The sequence below is a fragment of the Acomys russatus genome, chromosome 19 (assembly GCF_903995435.1).
Source record: "Acomys russatus chromosome 19, mAcoRus1.1, whole genome shotgun sequence".
NCBI classification, from domain to species: Eukaryota; Metazoa; Chordata; class Mammalia; order Rodentia; family Muridae; genus Acomys; species Acomys russatus.
In genome coordinates, this window is record NC_067155.1 from 12,243,202 (window position 1) to 12,271,191 (window position 27,990).

Here is a 27,990-nt window from a genome sequence, read left to right on the forward strand (position 1 = left end):
GCTGCGGGGGCGGGGGACAAGAGAGATGGCGGCTCCTGCAGAGACCTAAGTTCAGTTACTAGCACCCACATCTAACTTTTTTTTTTGTTTAAAAAAAAATTTTTTTTAATAGATTTTCTTCGAGACAGGGTTTCTCTGTGTAGCCTTGGCGGTCCTGGACTTGCTTTGTAGACCAGGCCGGCCTCGAACTCACATCAACCCACCTGCTTGTCTCCCGAGTGCTGGGATTAAAGGCGTGCGCCACCACACCCGGCAGCACCCACATCTAGAGGCTCATGATGACCTGGAGATCCTACCTGCTTTACACATTGGCCTCCCAGGCACCTGACACCTATTACACGAGTGTGTGCTAGAGTGTGTGTGTGCCCGTGCACACACCCCACCCCCATGTGATTTTACAAAAAAGAAACAAGAATTGGAACGGTGGAGGCAAAGAAGGGTCAGAGGTGAAACCACACTTTGGAGGCCGCAGACTAAGCACTGTACTATTATTCCCGCGTTGCGCTGCTGTTGGTGGTGTAGGCGCCGGTGATGAGCAAATAGGATGCGGGGTCTCAGACTAATTGAAACCACTGGCTCTCATGTAGGCTTGGCCAAGACCATAACGGGGGAAACCTTTCTGGTATGATGGCAAATGCATGAAACAGCAGCTTCCAAGAGAAAGAGGCAGGAGGATTAGGATTTCAGGAAAGACTATAGAGAGAGATTAGGGCCAGCCTGGGCTACACGAGACGATGTCAAAATGAATGAATGACTGAATCTGTAAACGGCAGGATACCCGGCATTAAGAACACATTATACTGCCCATTTCTGCACATTATCCTAAGACTGATTACACATCTAATTGCATTTCCCTGTGGTCTTCCTGAGCTCGCTTTTTAAAAGATGAAGTTATTGGCTCCTTGTGTGTGCCAGACTAGTGCTCTATCATGAAACCACACCTTAGGGTCTCACTTGGTAAATTCTAGGCAGAGGCTCTACCACTGAGCCACGCCCCCAGGCCCTCACTGGGGGGATTCTAGACAGGTGCTCTACCACGGAGCCACGCCCCCAGCCACTCCCTGGGGGATTCTAGGCAGGGGCTCTACTACTGAGCCACGCCCCCAGGCCCTCACTGGGGGATTCTAGGCAGGGGCTCTACCACTGAGCCACGCCCCCAGCCCCTCACTGGGGGATTCTAGGCAGAGGCTCTACCACGGAGCCACGGCCCCAGGCCCTCACTGGGGGGATTCTAGGCAGGTGCTCTACCACGGAGCCACGCCCCCAGCCACTCCCTGGGGGATTCTAGGCAGGGGCTCTACCACGGAGCCACACCACAGCCCCTCACTGGGGGATCCCAGGCAGGGGCTCCATTTCAGAGGTATATCTCCAAGTACTTCAAACAGTTTTCATCTGGACCAGTTCAGTGACCACTTACTGTCAGAAAAATGCAGTGAAAAGAGCTCAGGCTCCCAGGCTTGGGCTGAGCAAGGAAGGAGGCTGACAAGAGATGGGGAGATAGGGGTCAGGAGGTGGAGGGGCCTTTGGAGGAGCTTCCTGGCCTCACTCCTGCCACCTGGCCCCATGCCTATCCTCTGAGGCCTGGACACACCTGCAATCAGTCTCTCAGCCATCCTCAAGAAAGATGGGGATGCTGTGGAGTGGAGCAGCACCTAGAACTCTCCGGTCCACTGCTGCCCCTGCCCAGCAAAGATTAACCAGTAACTTTTTTCTTACCACATCACCCTTGACCATGGCTGCCATTGGGAGAGGGGGTGCAGAGACCACTTCAAGACTTTACAGCAGGATGCACCCCCTCCTCACCTGACTGCTTTCTGTCTCTTATACCCCACAACCACATTTCCCCATCTCAAGTTTGGGGGCACCAAGGAGGGCCATCCACCAGATGAGGTGAGTTAACTGGGTTCCCGTGGCTCTTGGTGAGTCCACCCTCTCTGAGCCAATCTCCCCATGTGGGGAAAAAAATGCTCACAATAAGTGTCTAGGGCAGGGGATGTAGTCTGGCTCTTGCGGCCTTACAGGAGGTCCCGGGTTCCACTGCTACCCGGACCCAGGCTTGGTGGTGCGTGCCTGAAATACCAGCTCTCAGGTAAACAAGATCACAAGTTTAAAGACATCCTCTGCTACATGGGAAGTTTCTGCCCAGCCCAGCTACATGATACCCTGTCTGTCTGTGCTAGGCTTTAAACAGAGTGTAACGTCGCTAATGAAACACAAGTATTAGCTTTTGTGGTTGTTGTGACTGGCATAAACCACACACATCTCAAAGGTGGACAGATTGGATGTGTTACTCCGCCCTGCACATTGTTGAGTATTTAATTGTGGTCCTGGGGCACCACCTGGTGGTAGGCTCCGGTGTTGCACGGCAGGGGCTGAGGGACACAGGTTGCCTTCTGTCTCCACCACGAGTGGTTCTAGGCCCTGGTCACACACCCGGAAGAACTGGGAGTATGTTTCTCTGAGTGACCAAAGGGCCCTGACATGGTTAGCTACTGCACATGGATGGGTAGGGATCTGTTTCCTACAGCTTGGCCTCTAGTGGTCATTTACTCTGCCACCAACAGCAGAGGGCGATGGTGAGCCAGCCCTGGCGTCTCCTGCCTGAGTGGGGGGGGGGGGGGGGGGGCGTTCGCAAATTTTGCTTTGTTTTGAATTAGGGTCTTGTACAAGCAGGCTGGCCTGAACTTGCTTCCACGTCCTCACACTCGCCAGCTCCATTCTGCTCTCTCACCTAGCATGGGGTGAAGTCCTGCTCCCCAGGGTTGAGTGTGGGAAGGCGGAGTATTATCCACCCTCTAGCTTGGAAAGAAAACGCCGACCACAGTCGCTAGCCATATTCTCAGCTGCAGGACTCTTAAATCCTTCTAGTACTACTGACTTGAGGGGCCCCGGGTCTCCCCAGGCCAGAGAAACAGCATCTTCTCAGGCAGGCTGGCTCCTCCTGCGGTCCCATCCTTGCCTTTCTCACCAGCAGAGCAGGGGCGGTGAATAGCTCCAGGAGCCCACAGCACTGACCATGTCAGCTTTGCAACACTGCAGGGAAATCAGGGTTCAGAACACTCTGGGCTCCACCCACTTCACAGTTTCCTTGCAAAGCTCAGCTGAGATCACAGCCTGCCCAGGTCTTGGGAGTTGGACGATGCTTCTTGGTCACTCTTGGCCCCTGCAACGGCCACCTCATTGTGAATCCAGAACCAAACTGGATCTACCCTAGAGGGGTCTGTGTGTGGTGGGCACCTGCTGATGTGGGTCTGAGATGAACTTTGACTTACAATAATGACTTTATTTTATTTTTTAACATATTTAATTACAGAACATAAAATAGCTGGGGGGGGTGGGCCCCAGCCTTGCCCCACCCTGAGGCTACCAGGAGGAGGCCTCCCTGATGACCCTCTTTTGGGGGTCTTCCCATGGCAGGGTCCTATTGCTTTACCAGGGGAGGAGCCATGCAGATAAGGGGGCAGGACCTCCTTTTGGCCCCACCCCTACCCAGGTTGGCCTTCCTCTGAATGCCCAGGCTGTGCCCTACCCCTAGTCTCAACTCCTCCTTCTTTTGACCAGGAGCCTGTTGTCTGCTGCCCCACGCTGCCCCCACCCCCTCTGAAACCTAAAGGGGAATAAATACAAACTTTACAAAGTAAAAGGGGGTCCAACGTTGCCCTGGGGCGGGGCAGCAGGCCGAAGGCAGGGCCATCCAGCTGGGCAGGCCCTGGCTCACTGCTGAGGACAGCCTCACATCATTCCTAGCTGCAGCAGCGTGTTGGCGTATGCCATGGGCTTGACGTTGGGGTGAGGCTGCAGCAGGGGCAGAAGGAGAGGGACAATTAGAGGACCCGCCCACACGCAGCATCTGCCCAGGCAGAGCCCATCCCAGGCCACTCACCACTGCTGTGAATTGATGGAACTGAGGCCGCAGGTCTGAGCCCTGGAGGTGGATGTAGGAGGCTTTGTTTCCCATCTGGTCACTGTAGGGACAGGAGCAAAGGGGCTTGTGTGGTGGGAAACAGACCAGGGAGGGAGGAGGGAAGTCGAACAGGACGGTTCGCAGAGGAGAAGAAAAGAGGGAGACACACTTGCCATGGACAAAGATGGTGGCAGAGAAGCAACCCCAGTGAGAAGGGCTGGAGGAGGAAAGCCATGGCAAGGTGTGAGGAGCCTGGGGACCCTAGCCTCTAGAGTACAGGGGTCAGAAGCCCATGCAGACCGTCTTGGCTTCCTCCACAGCACCAGAGGGGGAGAGTGGACTAGGATAGAAAGGTCTTACTCCAAGGGAAGAAGACCTAACATAATCGACACAGAATAAACCCGGTGGCCTGGGCAAAGGGCGGGAGGGTAAGACGCACCAATAGTTGGGGGCAGAGAAGACAGTGACACAGCGGCCACCATGGGCCACCTCGTAGCCCTCAGCTTTGACTTCATGGCTGCGGATGATGTAGTCCAGTTGGTTCTCCTCCAGGAAGGCCTTGGTGACATCAGGCCCAAACTGGCAACTCACACCCCGTTTGCTGACGGAGCGCCCGTTCTAGTAGGAGCAAGGGAACGGGAGACTCTGGGTGACTGGTGGCCTGTCTCTACCCCACCACTCAGCCCACACCCACACACCCAGCTCACCTGTGGCTGGGGATCTGACCAGAGCAGGTCGCACATGGGACCTGCGGGGAGGGGAAGAGTGTCAGACTTGCTTGTCTCCCAGGCTGCATCAGACAGGTGCCTACCCACAGCATCCTTTGGTGGTGATGGCAGTGGGGTCTAGCAGGGACAACACTGTGACCAGGGCCCTGGGCATGCACACTAGATCTGAGCTGGCCCCAGGTTTCCCGGTATCTCTCATTCGATACACTAAAAGCCTGCAGCTGGATGGAACTTTTGCTACACTATTTCAGGGCAGGCCTTCTTTCAGCCCCAAACCTCCTGTGGCTCCCCACTGCCCCAGCAGCAAAGCCCGTGTCCTGACCAAGGCTGTAGCTCTCAGGATGTAGCCTCAGGCCTTATGTGTAGCAAGAACCTCTGAGGGCCAGCGCTAGACACCCCGTATCACTCCCTGCTGTCCTCCTGCACCAGCCACACTGCATCCTCTAGTGTCAGAGGCCACCCACATCATCCATGTTCCCACTGACACACAGTCTCTGGGACTTTAACAGGTGCCTTAACTTCTCATTCTAGGGCGAGGGGAGTCCATGAGTGACAGGTATGTGTTCAAAGACTCTGACGTTCCCCAGCAAGCATGGCCTCACTCATTCAGGCTGCAGGTGGAAGAGTGGGCCCTGTGTTTGCCAACGGCATACGGTCTCTGTGTGAGCCAGGTCTGCTCTCTGTGCCCGGGCCCACTCACCTGAGTCTGGGGGCTGCCGATTCCGCTCAATCTTCCTGATGTCATCCAGGGTGACACCATCCTCACTGAACAGGCCTCCGTGCATGATCTAGGGGAGGCCATTTGTTTCTGTGAAGGGAAGGAGCCCCCTCCCTGCCCTCCCCTCTTCAGCATGTTGCCCACATGGTGTGGGAGGCCTTGCGGCTCCTCACCAGCACTTTGCCATTGATGCACTGGGCCAGGGGGAGCCACTCGAACACCTCGCTGAAGAGCTCGTACATCTGAGCTGTGTACTTGGCCTTGACCTCGCCCTCGAACCCGTAGATCTGGTTCATATTGTCTGTCTCGTGGTTGCCTGGCCACAACAAAGGGACAGAGAGGACCCTCAGCCTCCAGTTTCGTATACCTGCCTGGCAATTTCAGGTACAGACACGGGGACAAGATGGCACTGCCCAATGACGGCAGGCTGGCACTGAGCTTTGTAAACGAGTGCTCAGCTCACTACTCAGCCTGACTTCTGTGCTAGATTAGTGACCCCAGGGAGGCTGTTCATATCTGCTGCATGTGTCAACTAGAAAAAGACACTGCTTCCTTGAGCCTCTTGTCTGTCACCTGCCAGCAAAGGGCACGGCGAATACCCACACTGAGCTATCCACGGCGAGTGCTGCTGAGGCAGTGTGCAACCTACTCACTTTACCTGTGGGCCGCCCCCCACCCTCCCGAGCTTGCTTGATTTATGAAATAGAACCCTCCTCACCTCGAAGAAGGTGAAAGTGATCTGGGTACAGGAGTTTAAAGCCGAAGAGGGTGAGGATCACTTCAACCGAGAAGGAGCCACGGTCCACAAAGTCGCCATTAAATATCTTTCTTGTTAAGGAAACCGTGGAGCGGATGGCTGATGGGCCAGGAGGGCAGTCCTTCCTGTCCCCTTGGCTTCAGTTCCTCTGAAGGGAGTGTCCCCTGGCCTGCCTTTGGATTGAAGGTCCCCAGGACAGCACCGAGGACCCAACCTCACCTGTCCTGAGGAAGCCAATGGCAGACCCGAGGCAGCGAGCTGTTCCCCGAGACCAATCCTCAAACCACAGAAGACGGGACAGGCCCTTCCTCCCAAAAGCCTAGGAACTCTATACAGCGGCTAAGCACCAGGAAACTATCCTTGTCAAACACGTGAGGACAGGCTGGGGATGGGGCTCAGTGGGGACAGAGCACATGGACCATGACAAAAGGCCTCAGTTTCATGGTGAGCGTTATATAAACTGGGTGCGCTGCTGCATGCCTACCATCCTAGCATCTGGAGGGAGACGGGAGTCTGAAAGCTCAAGGGATCAAGGCCAGCAGAACCCACACATGACACCACACCTCAGAAAAACCCCAAACAAAACAAACACCCCGAGGCTGGTTCTGCTTTTAAACTAGCACCTTGCTCATCACCCCCCAACCCCCAAATGCAGTGAGGAAGGCCTTATCACCCCACTGTACAGATGGGGGGATGAAAACAGGAGAAGAGATGGCTTGCTGCAGTAACAGGGCTGGATGCTGCCAACGTCACCTTGTAATAAGTGAGAAAGAAATAGGGCCTGGACCTGTAGCCGGCCGTGGTAACTGTGGTAAGGTGAGGGCTCTGATGCTCTTCCTGGTGGGGCCCCACCCTCTCCATATGGGCAGCACTAAGGATACATAGGGGTTGGTCTCTGAGGGTAAGCCATTGAGCTCAAATATGTTGAGGAGGTCATAGAACTGGCCATGGGTGTCCCCGCACACTGTAATCTTCTCTGTCTGGAAGAAAAGAGGCCACCGGAGAGGGAGGGGCCCAGAGAGAGATGTGGGGAGGGGGCAGAGGGGAAATGAGGGGTGAGAGGTCATAACAGACCAAGAAAATCCATGCAATGCACAAGGGTAGGGGACACAGCACTGAGGAGGACACACAGGAGGGGACTGGGTACAGAGAGAAGGGAAGGCTGTGCGGATGGGTTTCTGAGGTCCTGACTGGGGGACCTCCCCAATGGCTCACCCTGTCTTCACTACATGCACCCCCCTCCCCCTGCACCCACAGCACGAGGCACACCTCTTTCAGCGTTGTCTCCACCAGCGTGCTCAGCTTGCAGAGGACTTCTTTCACCTGTACAAGGATCTGGAAGACAGGGCAGGCTGTAAGCAGGGCTGGCTGGGTGGGTGCGGCCCTCTGATTGGCCTGTGCCATTTAAACACTATGATAGAGGCTTGAAAGATAGCTCAGAAGTTAAGAGCATTGGCTGCTCTTCCAGAAGACCAGGGTTGGATTTCCAGTACCCACATGGTAGCTCACAATTGTCTACATCTTCAGTCTCTCAGGACACAATGTCCGTTTCTGACCTCCACAGGTGCTGCATACATGCAGTGTGTACACACACACACACACACACACACACACACACACACACACACACACACACACACACACACACACGCATTCCACACGTCATCGTCATTTCACAAGGGTTTTGGCCCATCTTTTGAAGTTTACCAGCATTAGGAAACAAAATGTGTTCAAGGTATAGAAAACCTAAAAGAACCAGCCCAGAGCCAGGGAGATGGCTCAGTGGGTTAAGAGTTCAAATCCCCAGCACTTGTGTGTGCACACGCTTGCAGTCCCAGCACTGAGGGGGCAGATCCCCAGAGCTTGTGGCCTAGCAAGCCCAAATGAACTGCAGAGCTTGCAGCTAAGGCCCCGCCGTCTACCCTCCCCTGGCATCTGCAGGTATGTAGAGGAATGCGCATACCTGCAAACTCACATGCGTGCAGTACATGTGGGTGCATACACACACATACAGAGCTAGCCTACACACATGTAAATGCCATGGTCATAAAGGCCCTTAAACGTGAGTCTCTCTAACTGCAGAGAAGACAGACCTTCAATTCTGCAGTGGGTATTGGTGTTTTGGGAATCTGCTTAAGTGGGTATGCTAGGCCACGCCTGTAATCCTGGCAGGTTAAGGCCAGTCTAGGGTACATAGTTTTGCTCTTTTCATTTTTCAGACAGGGTCTCACTCACTCACTCACTGGGTAACCCTGGCTGGTCTAGAAATTCCTATAAATACCAGGCTAGTCTTGAACTCAAGATAGGCACCTGCCTCTGCCTCCCAAGGGCTAGGATTAAAGGTGTGTGCCACCATGCCCTGCATAGTAAGGCCTTATCTCAGCAACCCCATCAATCACCTTTAACATTCTGGGAAGCTTCAGGAGAAAGGAAAACACTAGAACCTTTGACAATACTGCTTGCACACACTGAACATGACCTCGAGAAAAGTCAAGTGTGTTTAGGTCTTATGGGCAGCCTGTAGCTGTTTACATGACTTAATCCTTAATAGCATCTCATTAGGGAGACAATCCTGTACATAGGTGGATGTCCCTGTTTTAGGATACAGGCTATGATGGTTACAACTACTCTCAAATGGTTCTGGAAAAAGTAAGGAGTGGAGTGCCCGCATCTGTGGGAAGTATGTGGCTGTTAACTGCTCCTTTTTCAACTTCCACGCAGGTTGAGCAGTTGTGGGGAGAAGATAAGTGTCATAAAAATATGGGAGGCGGCCACTCTGGTCAGGGGGTAGAAGCTGAGAAGGACTGTTGCCCTCGCTGCTGTAAAGACAGGAACAAGCCCAAGAGCCAACATCACATCCCAAAAGAAAGCCAACGGAGCCACCTGAGAGCCACAGTGCAAACACCCTCAAGGGAAGTGACAAGCAGCCCTCCGTGGGGGCAGTGGGGTTGAGACTGCTCAGGCTGGTGGCAGGGAAGGCGGCTTCTGTTAGGGCTAGGCACCAGGGGAAGGCAGTGACCACTGTGCAGGCTGTGACCTCATCTCTGGAGAGACCTCATCACGTCATGTGTGGCTAGCTGTCACAGAAATGACTTGGATTACCTGAGACCTGTCCCAAGCACGCAGGTCCTCTCTTACTCATGCTCTGCAAGAATTCCCCTTTCCGATTCCCTTCACACACACACACGTATGCAGTCGAAATACCAATGTACATAAAAATAAATTACTAAAAGCCAGATGCTGTGGCGCACGCCTTTAATCCCAGCACTCGGGAAGCAGAGGCAGGCGAATCGCTGTGAGTTTGAGGCCAAACAAACAAAAACCCAAACAAACAAAAAAAGAATTCCCCTTTCTACTGCCTTCTGGAAGGTTTCACTTCTGAGCATGGGCAGGCTTCTGAACTCTGCACGTGTATAATGGCTGCCCGGCACACCCAGAGTGCTTTGGTATTGGACGAGGGCACATGGTGGCCCTCAGCATGGCGCGGCACAGCAGCACAGGGCTCTGTCCTAGGAGGGTGTGTTACCTGGTAGGCACACTTCCGGTGCAACTTCTTCTGCTCCTTGTACCACTGCATGAGCTCCTTCATGAAGGTGATTGTCACTTTGCCATCCTCAAGCTTGGGCCCGCTGTACTCATCTTCGATGGCTGGTGTATGGGCAAGGAGATAGAGTGAGTGACTTCAACCATGGAGGGGCAGGGAAAGGAACCAGGTCCCTACTAATGGGGTAAGGAGAGATGGGGCAAGGAAGTTTCCCATGGTGCCTTAGTGCTCTTACAATCCCTGGAATCTCTGGCCAGTTCTAAGCAGCGGCTTCCTCCTTTGGCGACTGTCCTGTGGTGAGTTGTCTCCCTTCCCTTTGCCCCACATTGTAAGTCAATTAGCAGTGGCTAAGAGGGCGGCTGCCAAATAATCTCTCCAGATTCAGAGCCTGGTGACCCTCAGGTAACATCAGACTATGGGCCAGCGCTCCTCCTGGCCCTGTGTACCAGTAACACACAGCATGAGGACTGCGGGGCAGCATCCCCAGCCAGGGTCAGAAGAAAAGATGACACAAAGCCTGAATGATGAAGACCCCGCCCTGCATGTGGCATCCTTCCCTAGATCAGCCCCTTGTAAGCCCAAGTTCCCCGAGAGGGTGTGTCTGGGAGGGAGGGGGCCTACATGCTGTGCTAGCTCCTGCCACGCTCTCAGGAGGCAGGTCCCCAAATAAAGCTGGTTCCCCTACCAACTCCCAAGTGGATGACTTGAGTCTGGTGGCACAATGGCTGATGGCTTGACTCAGTCTATGTCTGTGTAGTGAGGTCTCTGTGGAGAGCCCGAGGCAAAGGCAAGGCTACGGGACCGTGGAGGCTGCTGGAGAGCGGCTCACATGCCCATGAGCTGTCCCTTGCAGCTCTTCATCTGTAGACTGTGTGACAGACTGGTAAGCGCCCTGTGGGTTCTGTGAGTCACTTGGCAAAGTAAGGAAGCCTCAAGAGCAGATTGTGGGAGCCCTAGTTCACACTCAGTGGGTCAGCGGCATGGTCAAAACAAATCTGGGACTTGGAACAAGCAACAGTGTGCAGGTGGCAAGTTCTGCACAAGCACCACAGCACACTCCTGCACACTCAAACATGATAATCAATGAATGTTTTTTAAAAGAGTGTGTGTGGGAGGGAGCTTGGGGCTGGGTCTCCAGTTGTCAAAATTGATTTGAGTCAGAGCAGTCTGCAGATGGTACCCACCGCAGACTGTGTGTGTGTGTGTGTGGGGGGTGTCTGGTTAGTGGTGGGAGAAATCTGCATTCGGTCTCGGTGACCCGGAGGAGGCTGTGCTGACTGCTGAGCGAGATGAGAAAAGACAGTGCGCTCTGCTGTGACATACTGTCAGTACTGGTGTTACAAGTGGGATTTGCTAGGGCGGCCCTGGCTGACAGAAACATAGTCGGGGAAGGAAGAAAAAAGGTAAGAGGGGAAAGGAGGGACCATGACTCCTGGGTGGCCATGTGGTCACCCACTGTGCAGGCCATGGTTGTGCTGTGCTCTCATTGAAGGCGCCAGCTCCACATTCTACTAGGAAAATGTGAACGTCTTAATCTCTTGGCCAGAGCAGATAGCTAAAGCTGCAGTAGTGTCGGGTCTGAGCTGACCCTCAGCAGCATGGGGGGTGGTGGGGAGTCACACAGGGACAGCAGACAGCATCTGCAGGACCTCCCTCACCAAAAGTCAAAGAAAGGGCAGGAGGGAAGACCAAGACACTTCTGAGGGCAGAGGGCCTGGAGTGAAGGAGTTCTCCGTGACCCCATTCTCAGCTTCCCAATGAGGGTTCTGAAGGACCAAAAGCTCAGACACCGGCTTAGGCTCAGAATGCTGCAGAGCAGAGGGTCACACGGAGCTGTGTGGTGGTCAGGGTTAGATGTCACCTGGACAGAGTCCCTTACCTTACTACCTAAGACAGACTTAGACTTCCATGCACTGCAGATGGCTGCACACACCCCAGACATGCCAGGGCCACTCTGCAGGGAACAGCTCACCTGGTGGACTGACCAGAAGCTACTGAAATGTCTGCTCGCCTTACACGGGGTGCCTGCCTCAGTACTGAGGGGAAGGATACCCCAGAGGAGCATCTGATTTGTTTCTTGTGCAAGCCATACAGGACTGTGGACCCTTCCTGCTCCATGGAACTTAACTGCCACAAAACCAGAATCAGTTCAGAAGTCCTGCTAGATCTGGAGTGCCTACTTCCCCTTGCATGTCTGAGAGATGCTACTAGAAACATCAAGCCAGTGAACAAGAACATGGGGAAAGAAGAAGAGTTCGTTCGTCTCGGGAAAGGAGAAGTACTTAGGGTTATTAAAAACATAAGGCAAGGCCAGGTGTGCTGGTGCATGCATTTAATCCCCAAACCTGCAAGGCTGAGGCAGGAGGGTTCTGAGGCTGAGGCCTTCTTAAGCATTATAGTGAGAAAAGATGAGTAAGGACAATGGAGTAGAGGGACATGGCCAGATGGCTCAGCGGGGAAAGAATCTTGTCACAAAACCTGACAACCTGAGTTTGGTCCCGAGGACCCACAGAGTGGAAGGGAACTGGAGAGCACTGGTCTTCCAAGGTGCTCTCTGGCTTCCACCCACATGCCACGGTGTGTACCCTCACCATGCACACACAAACACCCCTACACCTCCCACCCCCCACACACATTTGTGCATGTGAGCACACACAAAAGCCAAGAGAAAGAAGGTCTAACTACAACATGTCAGCACACCTGAGATGAGCAAGAAAGCCCCTGCCAGAGCCCAAACATTAAGGGAGTCCACAAAAATTTGCTATATTTAACCTTGTTTAGAAATGTTTAATGTTTCTTTTCTTCTTGGTTTTTCAAGACAGGGTTTCTATGTGTAGCCTTAGCTGTCCTGGGTTGCTTTGTAGACCAGGCTGGCCTTGAACTCACAGAGATCCGCCTGCCTCTGCTTCCTGAGTGCTGGGGTTATAGGCGTGTGCCACCACACCCTGCTAATCTTTAACATTTCTTTCTTTCTTTTTAAGATTTATTCGTTTATTATTATGTATACAGTGCTCTGGCCATACATACACCTGCAGCCCAGAAGAGGGCATCAGATCACATTATAGATGGCTGTGAGCCACCATGTAGTTGCTGGGAATTGAACTCAGGACCTCTGGAGGAGCAGTCAGTGCTCTTAACTTTGAGGCATCTCTCCAGTTCATGTTTAAAATTTCTAAGACAGAGATTATAGTGAGAAGTTTGGTGAGACAGTGCCTGGAGCAGCAGGGACTCTGACAGCAATAAAAGGCAACAAGAACCAAGATTTTAAAATGAAGCACAGGTGTCTTCATTCAATGCCCCCACCTCACCCCTGCGACTGTGAACAGCAGATCGAAGGGCTAGAGGATGACGAAGAGAAATTTGCAAGACCCCTTGATAAGAGAGCCACATGCACTGTGGTGCCTAAAGAATATGAAGTGTGGAGCTGTGGCTCTTGCAGAGGCCCTGGTGCCATTCTAAGCATCCAAAAGCGGCTTACAATGGCCTGTAACTCCAAGTCCAGAGGATCAGTGCCCTCTCTGGCCTCTGAAGTGCTGTACAGACATACAAGCAGGCAAAATACCCACACACATGGGAATAAAAGTGGTCCGCGTCGAGAGTTGACAGCGCTGTGAGTTGGAGGGCTAACGGGTGTCTTAAGGTTGAGGGGACTGCTGTATCCGAATGCATGGTGACGTATGTGGTGACGCACAGAGCTATCACTAGGCGCTGTCTCCCGTTAAAACACAAGTGTGGACTCCACTTCCTGGCAGGATTAAGTGGACGTGTGAAACTGGAACAGGGCTTCTGCCCAAGCTCCCCAAGCCCACGCCGTGTGCGGCAGGAAGGAGGGCTGGCCCGGGCACGTTTCTGTGCCGCAGCCCCAGGCACAGCCTTGACAGGAGCTCACAGCAACAACTCAGCCAGGCAAATTCAATGTGCGGGCTTTCTCTACTTTGCTGTGGGACACTGACTGAAGCTGTCTCTGTGCTGAAGGGCACACACAACCCGAGGGTCCTCGACGTCTAGGTGTGTCACTCCTGGGACTCCTAAGTGTCTACACAGAGTGGGGCCACCTGAGGAAGGTGGAGAGGAACCCTCAGGAGCAGGGGACCCTCCCCTCTTAAAGGCTGACTCTGAGACACTGGTACTTCCTGACACTTGGACAGTGGCCCTCCCATGGACGCAAGAGAACAGCTCTGCTTGGTGGCTCAGCAGTATAATAAGCTGGATGGGGTTAAGGCCTTTGTCTGCCCTGTGCTGACAGAGTAACACAAGAGGCCAATGCAAGCCGGCCTGGTAAATAAATGGCTGTGTGTGTGGAGCAGAGACCTGGGAGGCTGGAGAAGCCCACTAAAGCAGGAATGGTTGATGCCTACCAGTAGTTTCCAGATATCCCCAGCACTCGTGACTCAAGGCCCATGCTCCAGGAAGTGACCGGACAAGGGAGCTGCAGCACTGCAAAGATGGCTGAATCTAGACACGTCCCTGCAGGTACAGCTCGACTGCTGGTGGCTGTGGGATGGGAGTCCTGTGGGCGAACACCCTGACTAGCAGTGAGTCAGGGTGATGCTGGTGGCCTCAGGGGGCTCCAAAGGGGGTTGTGACAAGACAACACTGACACCGTCTCCAGAGATTCTCAGGCAAAGTGACAGTACAGCTCATAACATCTAACCTGGGGCAGGTAGGGAGCCATGCTCCTTAGAGCCAGTTCACCAGAGAAGTGAGCAAGGACCCCAAGAACTGGCTGGCTGGGAGGAGGGCAGAGCCCAGGCATGGTGACTCCCCAGCGTAAGCCTAGCACTTGGGAAGCCGAGGCAGGAGGAGTACTGTGAGTCTGAGGCCTGCCTGGGCTAGAAGGGGACCCTTTCTGTCCCTGCCCCCATACACACAGAACCCTGGACTCACGTGAACACCTGAGGAAAACTAAAGGAGTATGTGACTGGATCCGCCTCTGCTGTCGGGAAGGGGGTGTGTGTGCTGTGAGCACACAGCTCTTGTCAAAGAGAGAAGACGCTACAACGATCCCACTTTGTAGACCAGGCTGGCCTCGAACTCACAGTGATCTGCCTGCCTCTGCCTCCCGAGTGCTGGGATTAAAGGCGTGTGCCACCACGCCCGGCTATATTTCTTCCTATTCTTCTTCCCCACCCCAGCTCCCCCTTTTCTCCTCCTAACCCTGAGGCGCTGTCACGGAGTACTGGAACCATGGGGTTCTTAGGCATGACGCTACTTGTGGTTATGTCTGAATTCCTCTAGACCTGATGGGCACACCCCATCAGGCAAAATCAAGGGTGAAAGTGAATAAGGCCACCTCACCCACAAGACATGGTGGGGGACACGGAAGCAGCACCTGCTTGGCACCGTGCACCCTGAGCCTCACAGGAGGGCAACGGCCTTGGAGCAAGGTGTCTGTGAGGCTCAACAAAAGAAAGACCCCAGACTCCCCAAGCTTAATCGCAAGGGCTCCCACCCCTAAGACTAAGACGGAGGGAGAGGGCCAAGGAGGACAGTTAGAAGCTGCGGGTGACACCTATGTCCCCACGGCCCTCTGAGAGCTTGCCTTTGCCCACTACGTGTGGCAGGGCTGAGTGTGTGGGGTACACAGGCGGGCCCACTCACTCATGCTCTCGATGTCCAGGGAGTCCACGACAGAGCGCCTGTGCTCGTCGCCCGCAATGGCGCGCTCAAAGGCCTTCTGCTTCACAATCTTGCTGCACTCCTGGTACTTCATCTTGGCGTCCTTGTCATTAGGCTTCACCTTCACCACCTGGCCAGACAGGGAGAGGGGAAGAGCTGTCACACTCTGGAGGGCCAGCCACCTGGCCCAGGGTCAGACCACCCAGGGGCTAGTACCTGCTGGCAGGCAAGCCTGGGTCTGTCAGCCAGGACTCAGTGTTTACACCCCCTCCACAGGGCGGCTTTAGAGACCAGGGTGTTAGCCTGTGCAGGTGTCCACTAAGCAACCCAGACCCTGTTACAAGCAAACAGATGTCCAGCTGAAGCAAGGTCTCAGGCTCGCAGTGCAGCTGGTGGGGGAGGCTAGAGTCTTAGAACAGTGTCCCCATCTGTGAGGTGGGGTCTGCTGGAAGGACTGAGGAAGACATGCTCGGTACACAAGAGGGACTGTGCAGGTGGCGGTCAGCAACTTGCTTCCCTTGGGGCTTCTTGAGAGACTGGGGAAACAAGGTAAGTAGGCACAGCTCAGGTCCAGCTTAGCCAGTGATGATGGGGGAGGGGGGAACCTAGGGTAGCTGTGTGGGCCTCAGTTTCCCCTTTGGGAGGGGACGCTTGTAACAGAGTCATCTCAGAGAAAACTGTAAGAATGAATGAGCAAACATGTATTTTGTTTATTTTTTTGTTTTTTTCCTGAGACAGGGTTTCTCTGTGTAGCCTTGGCTGTCCTGGACTCATTTGTAGACCAGGCTGGCCTTGAACTCACACAGCTCCGCCTGCCTCTGCCTCCCTGAGTGCTGGGATTACAGGAGTGCACCACCGCACCTGGCTGAGGGAACACAGTCAGTTGTGGGTGGGCACTCTGGGCCACAATAGCTACAGGAGCTCTGCCTGCTCTGCTCTGCCTGGCTTCCTGCAAACCCCAATCCCAGGAGCTTGGAAGACAGAGCTGGGCCTGGTGGTGCACGCCTGTTATCTCGGCACTTGGGAGCTGGAAGCACGACTGGGAACAACAGGCTGCTTGGAGCTACGGAGTGAGAGACCCCAGGCCAACAGACCTCTCTGCGCCGATGCTTGGCTACCAGAGCTGTAACTGGGCCCAGCCTGACCTGCTGCAAATCTAAGTTTCTCCTGAGATTGAAACATTCCACCCCTACAGGGAAGCTCTTTATGCAGAGAGGTAAACAGCTCAAAATAGCGTCAGCAAGTCCCTGAAATGGACCAAACTCACTAGGCCCCTCCCTGCCAGAGTAAGCAATAAAGACTGCTAAGAGAAGCCAAGCTACAACGAAGGCTGAGACCAGACCAGCTGGCTGGAAGAAACAGAAGCAAGTCGGAGCGCCTGGAAGAGGAATAGACCAACTGAGTCACTCAGACACTCTTCCCCACGTTCAGCTGCCTGCAAGCTGGACAGTGTATTCCAGGCTCCCAGCTTTGTGAGCTGTCACCCAGGCTGGGGTGGGCTTTGAGTCATTTCTGTTCCTACTGTAAGTAACTCCAATAAACACCACTGGGTCACCATGCAGGACTTTGCTGTACTTTGGTCTGTTGTGGGATCTCTATCTGAGGTTAAGTGTTGCACCTTGCCCAAGAAAGTTCTGTCACACGCCTGCTGACCCACACAGCCATCCTAAGATTGGGCTTCCCATAGTGTCTGCGTATTAGACAGAAAAGGAAGTCCTAGGGCTAGTCCTGAGACTGCTCCCCTCCCCCAAAGCTAGCTGGCTGAGTGAGTCAGAGTCTGGGCAAAGCCTACCGCTACTCCCTGCAGGTGCTTGGCCAGCAGCAGGCTGGGCCACCTGCCAGAAGCTCCACTGAGGTGTGGGTGTGGCGTCAAGCTTGGGGGCTGCCAGCTTTAGGCAGCCCCTGGGAGCTTTTCCCAAGGAGAGGCAGGGAGACCAGGCTCTCTCCATTCCCCAAGGCTCCAGGCCTGGCCCTGAAGGCCCACCCTAATCTTGTCTGCAGCCTGGCCTCTCATGGGTCCCCAGGCACGCCAGCTCTCCCCCTGCAGCTCAGGCCCCTCACACTGCATTTAGAATGCCAACTTCCTTTTCTGCTCATCTCCCCCAGGAAGCCCCCAGCCTGGGGACAGTGTCCTTCCTACTCAAAGTGGCACATGGGGACAGAGCTATGTCCTCAGCAGGGAAATGAATGGCTCCTAAAGGAAGAAGGGGCGACAAGCCTGTCTTCAGGTGGGCTGCAAGCTAGGAGAAAGGTGGAGCTGGGTGCTGCCAAGGTGGTGAGCGGCCCTGCTCACTGTGTCCTCCGTACAGCTCTATCCCCACTAGATAAGAGCACGGTAGTTATCCCCCGAAAGCCAGGGGGCTCTGTGTACTCCTGGAAAGTGTGTGTGTCGAAGTGCAGGCTCCTGAATGCTCCCCTCCCCCCTCCCCCTGGAGAAAGGCAGAGGTAATAGTTTTCTGGGTTCTGGGTTCTTGCCTTCAAGGACACATGCCCTGTTCACTCAGGACCCCCAGCATCTAGAAAACTGGAAGCAGCGCTCGCACTCCACAGAAGGCTGGGTGGAGAGTTCACTGCTGGGCCCATCCCTGACCCAGCTGTGGCAAGCAAGCACTCAATCCAAGGCCTGCTATGCTGGTGTTGTGACGTGTGTTAGGTCTGACGGACACAAAGATGGCGCTGTCATGTTCTTCTCCCAGGGAAGGGTGTTTGTTTCACACCCTGAGACCCATTGCATCAGAACTTAGTGCTAGCACTAGGCCTTTCTTTCTTTCTTTTCCTTCCTTCCTTTTGAGACAGGGTCTCACTATGACTTTGAATTCATAGAAATTTGCTAGTTTGTAACTTCTGTCTGGGGTTAAAGGCATGCACCACCACACCTGGGTCATAGATGTGTCTTTAAAAAGTGGTATCTGAAGCCAGGCGTAGCAGTGTGCCCAATATTCCAGTGATTCTGGAAGCCCAGGCAGGCAAGGGGATGGCTTGACTCTAGGAGTTCAAGGCCAGCCTGGGTAACATAGCAAGCAAGACCCTCTCAAAAGACAAAAACAAGCAACAAACAAAAGATTCTATGTGGACTGCCTCTGTGGCAGGGTTCTGCGACATCCACACGGTTCTTTTACACATCAGTAAAGGAAACTAAGATCTATGCAAGGGGCACATGACCTACCATGCTTTTGAACAAATGAGATGCCTTTAAATCTATCACCCTCAGGGGCTAAAGGTACACCTCTGTGGCACAGTGCTTGATATTTAGGAGGTAATTAGAATTAGATGAGGCTGTAAGGTTAGGTCCCCTTGAAAGGATTAGGGGCTTTATCAAAATAAAGAGAATAGAAGAGAGTATGGCTCCGTGGGAGAGCATCTGCCTAGAATCTCCCAGTGGCTCTGCCTAAAGCACTTGCACACCCCAAGTTGCATCCTCAGTGCTGAGGACAAATGGCGCTGTCAGCTGTCATAGTGCACTGGTGGTCACAGCTATAAGCCCTGGGACATGTGTTGGAAACTTGGACTCGCTGGAACTGCAGAGGCCATTCAGGGCCCGCACCCTCCACCATGACACTCGCAAGCAGACCCGAGGCAGTTTACTACCAGCCTCGCTGCTCTATTGGCAACAAGGAGCACAGTCCCTTCACTTGGGAGCAAGGCAGACTTGCGGCAGGTAGCTCGTGAGGGGCAGCCTTGCACACAACACACTCTTCTCTAGAAACTGAATCTACCACGACACCCAGCGCCCACAAGAGAGGGCAGCAGGCAGGAATACCACAGTGCTACTGCCCGGGGGACAGCACCATGCCAGCGACTTGCATGATGCCTATGCCATGGTTAGGAGCCTGACTCTGCGAACAGGCCACCACTTCCCACTGAACCTCAGCTTCCTCACCTATAAATCGGGGATAACAGTGGTCCCTTCTTGGCAGGGGACATGGAGATGAAGTGGCTTTCACGGTATGAGGGTGGCCAGCACGTGAGTGCTGAGCTAAAGACCAACTCTGACTATCCCTGTTTCTTTTGTCTCGCTCTGTCAGGGGGGTCAGGATGTACTTCTAAGAAACACAAAGGTAAAGTATATCATAAAGCAAACAACCCCCGCAGGATCCTCAGGCAGGCGGAGAGTACAGGATGGCCCGCCCGGGTCTTGCATGGCTGACTGTGCTCCAAGCGCATAGGAAAGATCACAAGGGATAGCAACTGAGATGTGACCCAGGAAGGGGTGGGGCCGAGAGGTAGCCAGCGAAGAAGGAGGAGTGTGTGCAGGGGTGCAATATGGCCCTGTGGGGAGGGAGACCGAGTGCCATTTAAGAGTCCAAGGTGTGGGCTGGAGAGATGGCTCAGTGGTTAAGAGCACTGCCTGCTCTTCCAAAGGACCTGGGTTCAATTCCCAGCACCCACATGGCAGTTCACAACTGTCTGTAACTCCAAGATCTGACACTCCCTTGCTGGGCATGGTGGCACACGCCTTTAATCCCAGCACTTGGGAGGCAGAGGCAGGTGGATCGCTGTGAGTTTGAGGCCAGCCTGGTCTACAAAGCGAGTCCAGGACAGCTAGGACTACACAGGGAAACCCCGTCTCGAAAAACCAAAAACCAAAACCAAAACCAAGTTCTGACACTCCCACACGAACGGACATATATTAAAATTAAATAAAAATTTTAAAAAAGGTCCAAGGTGTAGCCCAAGTGGAAGGGTCCTTGTGCCCCTGCAATGTTTTGGCAGCAGCATTAGCCAGAGGCCAGAGACCCCTTCAGCACAGGCTGGCTTTGGAGGACACCTGTAGGGCATGGCTGATGCAGAGCTGAAGGCAGGCCCTCTGCAACCATTCCCACTCGCTAAACCTCAGTGACACTTCAAGGCAGGCCTATGTCTCCCCTGGTTACAGGCAAGGCCCCCAGGCATTTGAAGTCCCATGCCTGGCTCTGAGCTGAGCTGGCCACAAATGGAGACATCGAGACCTTGGAGCCTATGCCTCCACACTCTGCGCCAGTGGCTGCACACCTGCCTCTAGTCCACCGGGAGAAACATGCTGGTGGCCTGGGCAGCATCTGGGCACATGCATGTCCACGCAGCTTTTCACAGAATAAGCTGCCTTTTCTCCTGCTGACTCAGCCCCACTTGGTTCCAACTATGAAGATGGGTTCCAGTCTCAGCTGTCACTCCTTCCAGGCAGCCTTGAAAGAGGGTGTCTCCTTTCTTTCTTTCTTTCTTTTTTTTTTTTGGTTTTTCTTTTCTTTTTTTTTTTTTTAATTTTTTTTTTGAGACAGGGTTTCTCTATGTAGCCTTGGCTGTCCTGGACTCGCTTTGTAGACTAGGCTGGCCTCGAACTCACAGCGATCCACCTGCCTCTGCCTCCCGAGTGCTGGGATTAAAGGCGTGCGCCACCACGCCCGGCTTTTTTTCTGGTTTTTCAAGACAAGGTTTCTCTGTGTAGCCTTGGCTGTTCTGGACTCACTTTATAGACCAGGCTGGCCTCGAACTCACAGCAATCTGCCTGCCTCTGCCTCCTGAGTGCTGGGATTAAAGGCGTGCGCCACCACGCCCGGCTCGGTGTCTCCTTTCTATACAGGAGATACATTCACCCTGGCACAATGCTCACAGTGGTGTTGAGCCCTCCATGTGCACACAGATGAGGAAACCAAGGCTTAACAGGCTGGAGAGGTAGAGCCATGGGTTCACTTGCTCCAAGCAAGGCCATCATGCAGCTCCGACCCAGAGGCCAGGGCCTGAGCATGTCCTCCATGAACTCTAGCATCTTCCAGGCTCAAGGACAAGGACCACACTTTGCTACACCCCGCTCCCTGCATTTCTCATCCATTCTCTTCTTCCTTTCCCGCACCTGCCCTTTGCTAAGTGTCCCTTGGCCTTGGCCTAAGCCTTCACTTGGTGTGACACTAAGCCAGGCTGAGTGGCCAGCTCTCTCCGGCATGGCTCCTCAGCCCTCTTGGGGCTCCGTGCACACGACAGAAAGGGTCCACAGTGAAGGGTTACCTATATCAAAGTAAGCAGTGATCGCTTCTGCACTCAGAGATTCTGGGCAGGGAGCTAACTGGAGGAGAGAGATACAGTCAGGGGCCACATAGGCTCCACTTCCAGCGCTGGCACTTAACAACTGTGGCTTCTGCCTCCTCACCTGGATGACAGGGACAATCTTGTTCCCCTCTCTGGGTGGCCACAGTGATTCAGCCAGCCAGTCTTTGTGAGGGGCACAGAGCACACCTGTCCCAAGTGGATGCTTTGGCAGTCCTTACTACTGTCATCAAGGCTGTCACAGCACATCAGCAGTAGACAGCGGTAGATAAGGGACTGTCCTCTAGGTCCCCTCTCTCATGTCCACAGGGAGCACGGCCCTAGAGGCCGCCCCTCTACAATGTGTCCCACTCTGTTTCCTTGGAAGCACTATTCTGCACCTAGTGTCATTTTCCTTGGCTGCTCAGTGACAGGGGACTGTCACGTGTGCCAGAACCTCTGCTGTCAATGGTCTGTGCAGTCCTTGCTGATGATAGCTACCAATCACCATCACTAGTGACAGCCCCACCAGTCACAAGGCTGAGCTATTATTGACCACAGACTATGTGTCGGCCCTGCGCCAAGCATGCACACAGCAGAAACTCTCCTGCAGCATCTGAGGCTGGGCCTGCTCTCAACACACAGAGGGACATGGGAAGTCAGGGAAGCCAGGTGATTCCCCGGGGGTCACAGAGCACGTGATGGCTGAGAGGTGGAGCAAGAACTGGCTAGAGGCCTCAAGGCCATTATCTGGGTGTGCCTTTTAGAGGAGACACAGAATAGCTCCCCCCACCCCCCTTGGTGCCCCCACCCCTACATCCACCTGCCTAGGGCGCCGGGAGCTGGCCCATGCCCGAGGCCCGGCTCACCGTCTCGTAGTCACGTAGGGCAGCCCGGAACTTGCCCAGTGCCATGTTGCTGGCGGCCCGGCGGTAGTAGCCTTTGATGTACTTCTTGTCGAGCTCAATGGCCCGCGTGGCGTCGCCCAGTGCATAGCCGTAGCACTCGGTGCGCAGGTAGGCCAGGCTGCGATTGCCATAGTAGATAGCATTGTTGGGGTTCAACTCGATGGCCTGACTGTAGAACTTGATGGCGTTCTCGTAGTCCTTGGCTGTGAAGGAGGAGAAGGGGCCATGAAGCCCTACTGCTGCGGGCAGAAATCCACCCTAGGCTGGTGGTCCTAGTTACAGGTGGGGAGCCTGGGGTTCAGCATGGAATCTGTTCCAGACGTCTGACCACTGCCCAGGCCTTGTGGCTCAGGCCTCAGTCTCCAGTGTCTGAATCAATTCCACACACAAGCCCAGCAATGCCCAGGAGGTTGGAGTCTCCCCATGATCAGAGGGACATGCCACCAAGTGCCAGGGCTGTGATCTGAGCCAGGCAATCCAGGGGGGGGGGGGGCGGCTGGCAGGAGGATAAAGGGAGGAAAGCTCCTTAGGCTGCCAAGATGAGGTACAGCAGCTGCAGAGGACCAAGACCTGCTGGTGTAGCAGGGCAGGAGCTGGGGAGGGCGGGGCACCATAGCAGGCCTAGAGGGTGGATCTCTAAGTGTGGAGAGACAAAAGTTAACTCCCAGCCAAGGGCAAAAGGTCAGACTTTACTGTGAAGGGAGCCACAGCTGGGCCCTGAGCTCTCCATCAACCTGTGGGATCCCCCATCTCCACAGCACAAGTACCATCTGGCGCTCACCTGACAGGAGCCAGAGGCCTCGTTCAAGGTCAGAGTCCCAGCCTGGGCTGGCAGAGGTAGGCCTGACCCTTCCTCCCAAGGACTCACTAGATAAACAGCAGAGCCATGGCCTGAGCTGCCTCTGGGTCCTGCCCAGGCTGGAGGACCATGTGCCAGGGCCAAACAGCACCCTAGGACACGCGTGCCTTCAAGGAACCCGAGGGAGAAAGCCTTATTATTAGCCCACTTCCCGAGGGGGCTCAAGTTCAGAGAGGTTTGAAAGCCGGTGCTGGATGTCACACATCTAGTGGCAGGTGGGGATTCTGAGGCAGGCGGAAATGGCAATGCCTCCAATGCCCCACCCTACTGCCATGTACCCTGGTGGGAGCTTGGCACAGCTGCAGGCTCAGACCCTGGGCAGGTAGCCTGGCTTTGCTTCTTTTAGGCCCAGTGTACTCAGACAGCCCTCTGTGACTGAGTTTCAGAGTTTTCTCCTACGGCTCAGCCTGGAGTGAGGGTTCCTGCCCTGACCCCACTTCACTAGAGCACTCACAGTGACCTTCATGTTGCGTTTGCTGAACCCGCCACACTGTGAGGGTTGAGTGTCCAGCTCCTTTCCTGGAGCGCCTGCCTTGTCTGGGGACAGTTATGCCCTCCAGGGACAGCTGGTGTATCGAGGAGAAAGATCTGACCCCAGATAACAGTGACAAAGTGCTCAGGGCCCCGAGTCAAGGCCCGAGGGAGAAATGTGAGCCTGAAGTAACAGATGTGGCTTCATGAATGGGGAAGGAAGGAAATGGCCCAGGAGGAGAGGGGAAGGGGACCATGAAGGGGGCCGGAGACCTGTGGTGGGACAGCTGCTCCTAGGGGCGCAGCTCAGCAGTGTTCCTGGGCTTCGGCCACCAGGTCCAAATGTCCCCTCTCAGGAAGCCCATTTGACCTTCCACAGCCTCACTGTCCCAGCTCTGCCATTCTGGTTGTCTCCCAGGCCTGTAAGCCCTGAGCCGGCTACACCTAGAACTCCCCAGAAGCCACCAAGGCCAGAAAGGCACAGTGGGCAGCACAGCTCAGAGGGGACCCTCCCTGGAATGTCAAGTGCCTTTGAGGGCTTCGTTGCTGACCTGGTTTGACTCCAGAATACGCTGCTTAGCACTCCTGTCCCCAAGGCGGGACTCCATCAAGTGGTAGAGGGTAATGCAGATCCCTAACACGAGAGGGCAGAGAGCCTCTCACCCTCAGACCACTTGTCTGCACCTGAGAACCAGGATGGGCTGAGCCTCACACATGGCCACATGCAAGAGGTTAGGAGAGCACAGGGGCAGGAGGCCCCCCACCAGCTGCCACCCTCCATCTGGAACGGAACCACCCTCTAGGTTCAACTGCTTGTCACTTCACAGAGGAGCACCCCGAACCATGACAGAGTACTCCCCTCCACCCCCACTTCCCCACCCCCACCAGTCCATGAAGACCCCTGGGTGAGCACTTCCTCCTTCCTCAGGGACCACAGGAAAGAGCAAAGGCTTGCTTCTCTTGAACTCAGACTGAGCTGGGGACTAGGCTCTGTCCCCACAACCTTTACAGTGGAGCTGAGCTCAGAGGAGCCCTCTATGATTGGGAGTTGGGGGGGGGTCTTCTGAGTCCCTGAGATCCCCTTTCCTCCACAGGGTACCCCTTTTTCTCCTCCACAGAGGCCAGATGAGTCCGCTAGGGAGAGCTGAGCACATGGGGAGGAACGGGATATCCGCCTTCTGCTCACACACTCTGACCCTGGGCAAGAAGTTTCACTCTGAGTCGGCTTCCTCTATAAACCAAAGTGGCTGCTCCCAGCCACCCCCTATGCCCCAGGCAGGGTTCAGCTCAGGAGTACCTGGCCACCACCGGGGGTGCAGTGAAAGCCAGCTGCAATTATTCTTTTTATTGGTATTCTTATAGTCTGAGCCTGGGGTTCTGTGCTTGCCACTGCCTGCCCACAGTAGTGGGAGGCCTGGACCAGGATGGGTGCTCCTTCAAGGCAGCTCCAAGCCAGGCCCCTCTGGCTGCCTGCCCAGCCCAAGGTTCCCAAGAGCCTAAATCTCAGGCCCTGAGAGGAGGGGAGTGAGGGGTGAAGGGTCCCTCCCCATGGCTAACTCCTTCCCTCACTTATCCTCAGCAGGAGCAGCAGCAGCAGCAGCAGCAGCAGCAGTCCAGTTTCTGGTTGCTCTTTTCAGGACCCAATGAAGGATGGCCGCGCCTTCCAACCAATTGCATAGCTGGGCCTGGTCACCTGGTGCTGGCAGCCTCCAGCCTTCGAAAACCCTGCAAGCTCTGCAGGACTGTTGGGACAGCATCTCTCACACCCATTAACTTCCCTCCCACTCTAACAGCCCCACCCCGCCCTAAACTCTGCCCTCCCCTACAGAGTCCTATTCACCTCTAGCCTCTACCTCAGCCGCCCAGCTTCCTGCCTCCACCCCCACCCCAAGGCTTTAGATGGCACAAACCTGAAGCAGTGGTTAGCTCTCCAGAGCCTCAGCTGACAGGCAGTTCAAGTCCCCAGCGGTCTGTACTTTCACCCGAGCCCTTATCACCTATCTTCACGCCTGCCACACTCACCTAAATGCCAGGCTCCACTCCCCTTTGGGCCTTGGCCATCTGCTACCCTCCCCCTCTCCAGGCAGCTAGCTAGCCTCAAGTCTACCCTCCTGCCTGGTCAGAGGCTCCACCCCCTCACCTGTCCTCCTTTCCAGCCTCCACTCTTCTGTCTGGCCTTTGAATGCAGTCTTTCAACAGCAGGGAGAACCAGTATCTGTACTCAAAGTATCTGGACCCCTCTCTTTAAAACCCTCTACAGCTTCTACAGCGGGCTGGGCGTGGTGGCGCATGCCTTTAATCCCAGCACTCAGGAGGCAGAGGCAGGTGGATCGCTATGAGTTCGAGGCCAGCCTGGTCTACAAAGTGAGTCCAGGACAGCCAAGGCTACACAGAGAACCCCTGTCTCGAAAAACCAAACCAAACCAACACCCTCTACAGCTCTCTCCCACCCTAAGGATGACATCTATAAACCCACCTGGCCCTCTAGGGCTTTAACTCTGGCCTCATCTTTCTCTGGTCCTCCCTCCCTCCCTCCCTCCCTCCCTCCCATTCGCTTTATTTTGTTTGAGATGTCTTGCTGTGTGGTCCAGGCTGTCACCGAGCTCACAATTCTCCTGCCTCAGCCTCCCCAGAGCTAGGCTGACAGGCAAGCATCACAAGGTCTGGGCTTACCTCCATAGACATGGGCCCACCCTTTCCTGGGATTCTAGACCCTTCTTACACTCTCCCACCTCTTTTAGATCCGTCTTGCTGGATCTGCATCTCTTTTGGGCCATACCTGAACAAGCATTCCTAGAGACCCCACTTACTCCCTCTTGCCATCTACCCCAATTCTCCGGTCCCCTTCAGAGACGCTTGCCCTGGTGGGTCTCCAGCTCCTCACACGTATTCACCAGGCAGGGGCTTCTGGGCTGGCGGCCTCTTTATCACCCACAGTGCTCTGTCACCAGCATGATCTTCATCTGTGAGCCAGACCTCTGATGGTCAATGCCGGGGGCTAGGCGTTCAGGCATGTGGCTTTCTTTCTGGAAGAACTCGGCTCCCTTAGCCTGTGGCACCTTTCTTGGGTTTTCCTTCCACCTCTCCCACTTCTCCTCCTCAGCGGCCCCTTTCCCGTTTTTTAAATGTGAAAATTCCATTCTAGGTTTCTCTGTAGGTCCCACTCTTAGGTGACTTCATCCATTCCCAGGGCTGGTCACACCCAACATTTTCTCCAGCCTAGACTGGCCCATCTACCAGCGTCCCTTTTCTTGGGACAGCGGAGGAAACCCAAACTTTGTAATGACTTCACAGATCTTTGCATGCTCTGATCTCCGTAGCCTAATCTTATATTGTACCAGTCTTCCCCTTCCGGCTTGCTCAAGCTCCAACGAAACCAGTCTATTTTCCTTCATTCTCCACCCCCAGGGTCTTTGCACTAGGCCAATGGACCCACCGTGTAAAAACCCCTTCCCAATTCTCAAAGAGTCTCTTTCTCCAGGCACTTCCTGACCATTCCGTACTTAGCGTCACCTTGATCCAAAGTGACCATCACAACTTGGCAAGGACTGGCTGTGCTTAAACCCAAGTCATGCGTTCCATTCATTGCTACAGCCTGAGAGCTAAGCCCATGGCCGTGGCACATGGAAGTTGTTCAATACAAACGTACTGAAAGAATGAATGAACGGACGGACACTCGTTCCCACACCTCACTCTTAACCCGGGATCCGCTATTCTGTCCCGCGCCACCTCTCCGCCCGCCTCCTTTCCTCGAATCACCGCCCTCCCCCAAATAGCCTTCCAATATAACGATCTATCTCCGTGCCCACAATTCCCTTCTCTCCTCACTTGGTCACAATACTCACTCACCTCAGGTCTCCCGGCTCGGCAGCGCCATCACAGCCCTAAACACTTGTCACTATTTGGTAGCGCCCTCTTCAGGTCTGACCACCACCTAGCACCTCTGGCCAGGTCTCAACATTCGCTAGCACTCACATGTTGGCCCCCCGCTTGGCCCCTATCGCTTAACAGCGCCTGCCTCAGTCTCCCCAGTGAGAAGCTTCTGCTCTGTGCTCCACTTCTCGGTGGCTAACCCCCGGTCTTTCGTCCATCCTGAGCCTCCTCCTCCTCCTCGTGCCGGGCTTACTCGGTAGTGCCTGCCGAGCGCCCCGGCTGCCGCTCCGCGTTGCCATGGTTCCCCGTGGGGCCTGGCACCACCCCCACCACCACCACGGCCTGAGCCGCTGTCCACCCTCCCTCACCCCCGTCCGGGCCGGACGCACCTTTGAAGTAGTCGTTGGCCTGTGTCTTGAGCTCCTCTGCCCGCTTCAGAGCGCCATCGGCCGGAGGTTCGTCCCGGGGGTGCTCAGCACACTCAGTCCGCTCGCCCTCCGCCATCGCCATGCCGCAAAGCGACCCCCACCCTGGCAACGGCCGCTCGCGGCACCAGGCCGAACCGTCGCGAAGGAGCGCCGAGTGACCGCCGCCGCTGCCGCACAAGTG

The 27,990-nt window shown here is 54.8% G+C and overlaps 1 protein-coding gene across 1 annotated transcript; it reads right to left on the bottom strand.

Moving 5' to 3' along the window:
• Positions 1-3,262: 3,262 nt before the first annotated feature.
• Ppp5c (protein phosphatase 5 catalytic subunit) lies at positions 3,263-27,983 on the bottom strand. The gene is made up of 13 exons (XM_051162475.1): positions 27,771-27,983; positions 22,140-22,381; positions 15,253-15,400; positions 9,634-9,755; positions 7,377-7,442; positions 6,989-7,087; positions 6,069-6,174; positions 5,524-5,666; positions 5,333-5,420; positions 4,612-4,652; positions 4,344-4,522; positions 3,884-3,965; positions 3,263-3,795 (listed from the first exon to the last, which is right to left on the bottom strand). Exons 1-13 carry the CDS (start codon positions 27,889-27,891, stop codon positions 3,733-3,735), a joined length of 1,500 nt encoding a protein of 499 aa, XP_051018432.1. The 5' UTR covers positions 27,892-27,983; the 3' UTR covers positions 3,263-3,732.
• Positions 27,984-27,990: the final 7 nt, after the last annotated feature.